The sequence below is a fragment of the Arachis ipaensis genome, chromosome B04 (assembly GCF_000816755.2).
Source record: "Arachis ipaensis cultivar K30076 chromosome B04, Araip1.1, whole genome shotgun sequence".
Classification (NCBI taxonomy): Eukaryota; Viridiplantae; Streptophyta; class Magnoliopsida; order Fabales; family Fabaceae; genus Arachis; species Arachis ipaensis.
The window spans coordinates 128578386-128586780 of NC_029788.2; the positions used below are offsets into that span (position 1 = coordinate 128578386).

The 8395-nt window shown below is 30.1% G+C and overlaps 1 protein-coding gene across 1 annotated transcript; it reads right to left on the bottom strand.

Annotated features, from left to right (window-relative positions):
- Positions 2647–5358, bottom strand: LOC107635390 (UDP-glycosyltransferase 83A1). Its single transcript, XM_016338862.2, has 2 exons — positions 4698–5358; positions 2647–3714 (listed from the first exon to the last, which is right to left on the bottom strand). Exons 1-2 carry the CDS (start codon positions 5191–5193, stop codon positions 2819–2821), a joined length of 1392 nt encoding a protein of 463 aa, XP_016194348.1. The 5' UTR covers positions 5194–5358; the 3' UTR covers positions 2647–2818.

An 8395-nucleotide genomic window follows, 5' to 3' on the forward strand; every position in this document is an offset into this window, starting at 1 on the left:
ATACAAAAAAAAAAAAAAATCAGATTTAACGCTAAGTTCTTATATCATTATTGTTACGATAAGCCTATTAGTTAGGTTCATATGAATTATTTAGCTAATTAGGATTATAAATAGGAGATTATTATCATTGTATTGAAACAAAAAAATTAATGAATTAAGTTCTGATCGGGTAAATAACTTAATTAAGTTCATTTTAAAAATTAAATAACAAATATTTATATTAAAAATAACTTATAAATAAGTTATTTTATTTTTAATTTTTTAGTTCTAAAAGTGTTTATTTTAAGAGAAGAGTGATAAAAAAAATTTTATTATGAGAGAAGTCATTTTTTAAGTTCTCTATAAGTATTAAAATAACTTTTTAAAAAATTGCAATTTGATTTTAAAAATTGTACCAAACATTAATATTATATCTTTTCATAAGTTAAAAATTAGAGTATTTATCCATTTTGATCCTAAAAAAATTTCAGATCAGACACTTTTTAGTCCCCAACTAAAATTAATTACTCGATTGATTCTTAACAATTAATTCCGTCAGTCACTTAGGTAACTTTTGTTTTGAGGTACTGAAAGTCTGGAACAGAAACTGGAAGACTGAAACTCAGTATCATGATTGTTGGCTCAGAGACTGATACTAAAATTTCTGTCTCTGTCCCTAAAATTTCAGTATTTCAGTACCTCTAAAGAGTGAGGACACAAGGAACTGAAATTTTTAGAGACGGAAATTGAAAATTTAATAACATTTTATATCTAAAATATCCTCATTTCAATTAATTAATTCCAACTTTACCTTTTGTACAAATTAAATTAGAGTTTCATTCTTATTTCAATTTTTGTCTCTCACTTTGCACTAAACATAATACTGAGATTTATTTCTGTCTCTCAGTCTCAGTCGTTCAGTCTCTTTCTCTTCACCAAATGATATCTTAGGTCCTTGGCTCTGTCAACTCTAACGGAAGACAAAATGGTCCCTGACAACTCTAACAGGGGATAAAATAATCTCTGACAACTCTAATAGGGGACAAAATGATTAACGACCCATTTGTTCGAAACGAAACTGTTCTTCCCCAATTTTCATTATATCTCGCATAATCCTAACATTCATACTCTCCTACTTCACCTTCACAATCTTTTTTTCCATCTTTTCCTTCCTCCTCTTCAACTCCAAGATCAAACCATAGAGTAACTGCCACGCGTGTTGCACCTACCTCAACATGTCATGTACCACACACTTCCTAAATCTCTGTGACTGGTACACCTACCTCCTCCGCACTTCACCCACCAGAAGCATCTACCTCCACGTTCTCGATAACAGCATCACCTCCAACTCCAACAACGTTCACCACATTTTCAAGACCAAATTTCATAACTACTTCAAGGGCACGCATTTCTCCACTCTCCGACAAGCAATATAGATTGTTGGACATTAGAACATCATGAGAAGATTCTCCTTCGACATCATATGCAAATTCTCATTTGAAATAGACCCCGAGTATTTCATTCCTTCTTTTCCAAAGTCCAAATTGGCAGATAGCTTCGACCTCGCATCCAAGCTATCTGTACAACGAGTAATATTGTCGTTGCTGCTTATATAAAAACTGAAGCGATTTGAGTGGTGGATTGTGGTCATAGAGATGATAGGACAGATGAAGAGAGAGATGGCAATGACGAAGAATATTCTAAAAATTAAAAAAAAAAAAACTTATAAACCTATACATAAAGGGTCTTAATATTAAATTTGATTTACTTTAGAGTCCCTCTAACTTAACTAAGGAATATTGGCATTACTTTAAGGAGTACTAACAATCATCCTCTAAGCTTAGAGAAAACCAATCTATATCTACAACTGAGGCCAGGCAGAGAAAGTGGTACATTTAGAAATAAAGGCTTGTCTCATAAATAATCTACCAATTTATTTGTAAGAGCACTGTTCAAACACAAAACAGAGCAACTAACTCTAGTATAGATTAAAAAAAAATGTATTATTATTATTAAATTCGTATAGATTAGTAGATATTTTAAAAGTTTTAATGTTTTAAAAGTTCTTAAGTCATATATAACTACTAGTGGGTCTTTAATTATATTTTCAATGTTTAGTGGAACTTTAAATGCTTAATGAATTAGGAAGAAGTTCTATTTAGTTTTGGTAATTAAATTTTTAATATTTAATGGTTATTTTCAATATAGTGAAGTAATAAATATTTAATAGATTATTCAATAATATGTCATCCACTTATTCAATAATATCTTATCAAGAGATTTTGTGGTAATTATTTTAATTTTATCAAGATAATTTGTGACGATCAAAATCAGAACTTATCATTTATCTTTTCATCGATTCTTTAATGTAACATTTATATCCGTCTATTAAAAAAAAAAATACTTTGATAAGTAGACAATGACTTTTGTAAACAATGTGAACAATAAATTTTAAGATTGGCACAATAAAATAAAAATACACAACACTTCCAAATTATCCACTTAAATCTTAATATTAGGATAACCATCTGCATACCTAGTGAATTGAATATCCGATATATCCATTATTTACGTTGTTTACCATTTTTATTATTTACCTATACTTTTCCAAAAAAAAAAAAAAAACACGCTTTTGATTCGCTGCAATACTCATAAAAAAAGATGTGCTTAAATAGTAAAATTCCTTATAAAATTACATTTCACTTATTTATAGATCAAAATACAATGAGATTTTCAACAAAACTTCATTTTGTTTATTCGAAATCATTTTGCCTATCACCAAACATTTCAAAATGCAGGCAACTTCCAACTCTAAAGTTACCAAAAATAATCACATTAGTTAATAGTCCTTAGCCCAGTTGATGAACTTGTCTATATTCTTTGAAGACCTACCACCTTCTACCAAGTTATTCAGTGTCACTTCCTTCAGCTTCAATGATCTTGCTTTTATCTCTTCATCCCCAACCAATTCCTCCACCTTCTTCATTATCTCTCCCCTTAATACTAATCCATTTTCATCATCATCCTTCTCTACTCCCAATCCAACCTTCCAAAAATCACAAATATAAGCCTTGTTAACAAATTGATCACTGAAATGTGGCCAACACAAGAAAGGAACCCCACTACACACACCTTCAACAGTCGAATTCCAACCGCAATGACTTACGAAACAAGCAATTGCAGGGTGGTTTAGTACTTTCTTCTGTGGACACCAACCAACAATCTTACCTTTACTTCCTTGAAATTCATCTGGGTATGCATTATTTGATTTATTTCCATTCTTATCATTGTTACTACCTGTTCTTACAACCCAAAGAAAAGGCTTGTTAATGAGATCGAGCGCGAGCGCTAACTCTTTGAATTGGTTAGATTCCATAACTGCCAAGCTACCAAATGAAACATAGACAACAGATTGAGGTTGTTGTTGATCCAACCATTCTAAGCAGGTTGTGTCTTCTTGCCAAAATGAAGAACTTTTGTTGTTGTTGTTGCTGTCATTAGTAGCTTCCATTAATGGACCAATTGGAAGGAATCTTGATGATATCTCAAGTGCACCAGGCTCAAGATCACAAGTGGTGTTGCAAAGCCACCAACCTCCCAACAACTTCATTGTTTGTGTGTCTTCTGCCATGTGATGGAAAAAATTCTTACCAAGGCTACACCATGGCAAATTTGCTGTGTCCATCATAGGTGAATTTGGTAAGAGTTGAAATTCTTGTTTCCTTATTGGTAGTCCTGTAATGCCCGGAAGCAAAATTAAGAAAAACTAGATACAATATCTTATTAAAAGTTGAGTAATCAAAGGTTAAAGTTTCCCAAAAAATTCCAAAATGGGTATTTTAGTAGTACCTAGCAAAATTTTATACTCTTAAAAATCTTCAAAAGTATTTTATTGGAGTTGCTTTCAATCAAATTATTAATATTTTTACCAGACAAATAAATTTATAATAAATTATAAGACAATTAGGTATAAAAAATATTATTATAAGATAAATTAGTCTCTTTCAAAATGATGGAAGATTAATCTGTCTGAAGGAATTAATTCTTAAAACCTAATTTATTGTGACTAAAATATTTTAGGGTAAAGTATACTTTTTGTTCTTCAAGTTTGACAAAAATTTTAAAAATATCCTTAAGTTTTATTTTGTTTCAATTTTGTGTTAAAAGTTTTCAATTTGCATCAAATATACCCCTGACGGTTAATTTTTCAAAAAATTTAAGACCAATTCAACAATAACTAAATAAGAACAAACCCGCAACACAAGCAAATCAAGCATAATTTGCATGCATTATTATTGTTAGATTGGTCTTAAATTTTTTGAAAATTTAGCCGTCGATGGTATATTTGATGCAAATCGAGAACTTTTGGGACAAAATTGGAACAAAATAAAATTTAGGGATATTTTTAAAACTTTTGCCAAATTTCAGGGACAAAAATATACTTTACCCAATATTTTATTTAAAACTTTTTGAGGACTAATTTAAGTATTTATTTAATTTTAAATAGGTAGTTACTTCTAAGAAGATGTTTCAAGTGAAGAACTAAAAATATTATTGTGCACTGATAATTTGAGATGTCTTTATAAAAGTAGTAACATTTTAATTATACAGATCACTTAATAAGTAGACCAAATAATATTTAACCTATGCAATTTAGATGAGCGAAATCCATAAATCAAAGCCATAATTGGTGAATCTCATATATGAATAACCCTTACCCGTTTGAGAGTCTATAATTCCTTGATCAATGAGGGTTTGGATGGAATAATATGAGGCCAATGAAGTTGCTGAGGCAGGCCAGAGAAATGACCCTTTAATCCCCAAATTGTTTCCAACTTCCAAGGCCCACCCAATGTTCTTGGAAACAAGAATACATCTGATCTTGTTCTCACAATCCAAACCATTATTGTTGATGTCTTGTATGAGTTTGTGGAGCTTAGGAGGCATGGTGTTCCTCATTGACAAAATCACCTTTGGTTGGTCACTTCTATCATCTTCAGGGTCCAACCCATCTGGGAGTGTCACAAAGTTTATCATCTTTGATGATCCAACATCATCATCACTAGGAATCTTCACTCTCTTGTGGATGAATTCTGAGATCACAAAAGTGATTCTGCAACCATGTTTGATTAAAACATAGGAGAACTGAAGAAGGGGATTCATGTGTCCTAGAATTGGATATGGCATAACAAGAAAATGTGGATTATTGCTCATTGTGTGTGAACAAGCTAAGAGGGATGGATGGATTACTATTGATGTTTAGTTTGTGTTGTGATTAAACTTAGATATAAAAATGTGCATTTTACACTTCATTGGAGCTTCTTGATTTATTACCACGTGAATGTTTGTCGGATCAGTTGTGTTTAGTCAAACCGTGGGTCTCAAGAATTTGGACTACAATTATTATAGAATAAAAGAATTTTGAATAGTTAAAACTCTTATATTTTGTGCTGCAACCTATGATACACGGACACTGACACGGATACGGGACACAATACGACACGGGACATGCTGACACGCGAATTTTAAAATCTTACATGACACGGGGACACGCATACATATAAAATATAAAATATTTTTTAGATAAATCGTAATGATATTTTGATATTTTATTGATATAAAATATAAATTAAATTTTTAATTATTTTTAATGTCTTATTTTAATTATATCAAGTATTTAAAATATTTTTTTGTTTTAATAAATAATAATATATGCTATATCTAAATTTATTTTAAGAATATATGTTAAGAATAAAACTGGACACGTTGACACGTAATGGTATTTAGGTGTGTCTAGACTTGTCCGAAGAAGAATTTTTTATTTTTTTATTAAGACACATTTGGACACAGCAGACACGCGTGTCGTACGAATGTTGACGAGTGTCGTGTTCGAAAAGTGTCCGACACGCAGACACGACAACTCAGCGAAGTGTCCGTGTTTCATAGGTTGCTATACATTTTATCAATTTTGAAGTTTAATGTGTTTATTTTAAGAAAATTATATGGTACAGATCTAAATCTGTACAGATTTAAAGATTTGCTTACTTAAACTACACTTTCTAAAGCCACACTTTTCACTTAAAACCGTAGCTCTTCACAAAGAAAAACGTCACCTAATGGAAAAAAGTAAATTAGAAGATTTAAGAGAAGAAATAATTAAGTTATCAAAATTAATAGATCAAAAATTAATGATTTTAACTAATGTTAACTGTAATGACACCGAATTCTTAAAATCAATACAAAATGATTTTTCTCAAAATCTTTATTTTACTATAAGTTTTATTGAAGGACTTCAAAAATCTGAAAAAACTTATTTTTCACACGGAATTTCTAAGAAATGTTACCATGGAAATGATTCCCCACATCTTTATCATACTTTTAACCCACAATTAAATTCTATAGTAGATATGCTTGAAGAAATACTAGTATCCATAAAATTTCAAAGAAATAAGGAAAAAGAAAATTCCAAAGAAAAAAAATTTCAAAATATAATCAACATAACAGATTTAAAAGTAAAACTACCATTAAAATTATGAATATTGAAGAAAAATTAGAAGAAGTTACAATGCTTTTTAAACAATTAAAAATGGCTCAAGAAAATAATATTATGGAACAGGAATTTCAGATAGAAGAAGAATTAGTAAATTCTGAAAATATAGAAAATGAAGAACACATCCTAGATTATTCAAGTGACGAAGAACCAGCAATTCCAATACAAGTAAAAAATGAAGCTGGAACATCTAGAGATAATCAATCTCAATTTAAATGGGAAACAGGTTTTGATAATTATGCTTTTAAAAAAGGATTTATAAATAAAGATTCAAAATATACAAAAACACCATCAAAATACGTTCCTAAAATCCAGAAAATGGAAGGAGAAAGAATGCTCGATTTAGACCGTAAAAAGAATGAAAAAGAAATTTTCGAAAACTGGTTGAATTCCTTCTTATTAGAAGCCTTTACTAATCCAAAACTTAATGAGTTATCTGGAAGAGATATTTGGAATTACATAGGGTTTCATACTAAAGGAACTATAAGAGATTATATGACATCAATAGAAAACCAAATAATAGAAGAATTAGCAACAAAAACAACAGCTTATGATAAGATATTATATATAATGATGATTCTATATAAAGAATTTTTTGGAAAAAATATTATAGATCATAAACAAGAAGTCTATAATAAAGAATATCAAGAAGCAAAAAATCATTTAGCTAATATTCAGATATATGATCTATGTAATGTGGAGTCTTATATATGTGAATATAGAATACATTATTACAAATTAAAAGAAGAAGATAAAAATTATTATCTTAGTATGTATATAACAAAACTTCCATATCCTGCTAATGAATTTATTATGGGAAGATTTATAAGAGAAATAAATAGAGGAACAATTAAAAATAATTTTGGTGGAGCAACCTCTGCAATAAGAGAGGAAATAAAAGAACGTTGTATGCAAGAAGCAACTCAAAAAAGATTTGCAAATATAATTAGAATTTGCTGTCAGGATAATGAAGAGATACCTCAAAAATATGGTCTTAATAAAAATTTTCAAAGAAAAAGAAAATATCAATTTAGAAAAAGAAAATACTATCCAAACTGGAGAAAAAAGAGGTATTTTAGAAAAAGAAATAACAATAAAAACAAAAGACAAAAAAGTGATTATTGCCCGAATAAAAAAGAAAATTGTAAGTGTTGGTATTGCCAAGAAGAAGGACACTATGCAAATGAATGTCCGAAAAAGAAAGATAAAAAGGATCTTACTAAACAAATAGAAATCGCTAAGTCTTGTTTCATGGAACCTTTAGAAGAATCTGATTGTAAATCCAAGGGATATATCCCTAAAATTTACAAACAGTCAACCTATTTTTAATGAAGAAGAAGAAACTTTCATGTCCACAAGTAATATTCATGTCCGTCTTCCCAGGAAACTTTCAACCAATTGATCAGATTCAAGACTTAACAATCTACAATCATGAAGGAAGGCTGGCCAGCACATTAGCAAGGGTCTTTGAAAGAATTCAAAAAATAACAAAGAAATCTCACACAAGGATTAATTATAAAAGTAGAAATACTTTGCTTGTGTCCAGTAAAAGAAATGAAATTGAAGAAAGAGAGATGAGACTCTTGGTGGAATTTGAATCAGCATTTTACAACTTATCCGGACTTTTAGAAAAGCTCCCTGAAGGGATAAAAAGGAATCTCTGCTATTTGATAAAAGACAGAGAAGACCACAAGTGCCAGCTATGTGCCTCAGAGTTATCTGAAGAAAGCAATAATGAAACGGAATCAACTCACATGATGAAAGAAGAGGACAATGCATCTGAGGGTCACATGATAAAAGAAGAGGACAGTGCATCTGAAGCATTTCTTAACATTATTGCATAGTGACGTAAGCACTTAGGTCATA

Coding starts and splice junctions, on each gene's coding strand:
- LOC107635390 (XM_016338862.2), bottom strand. CDS start 5,193: ATGAGCAATAATCCACATTTTCTTGTTATGCCATATCCAATTCTAGGA. Junction 3,715..4,697: donor AATTATAGACTCTCAAACGG/GTAAGGGTTATT, acceptor CGGGCATTACAG/GACTACCAATAAGGAAACAA.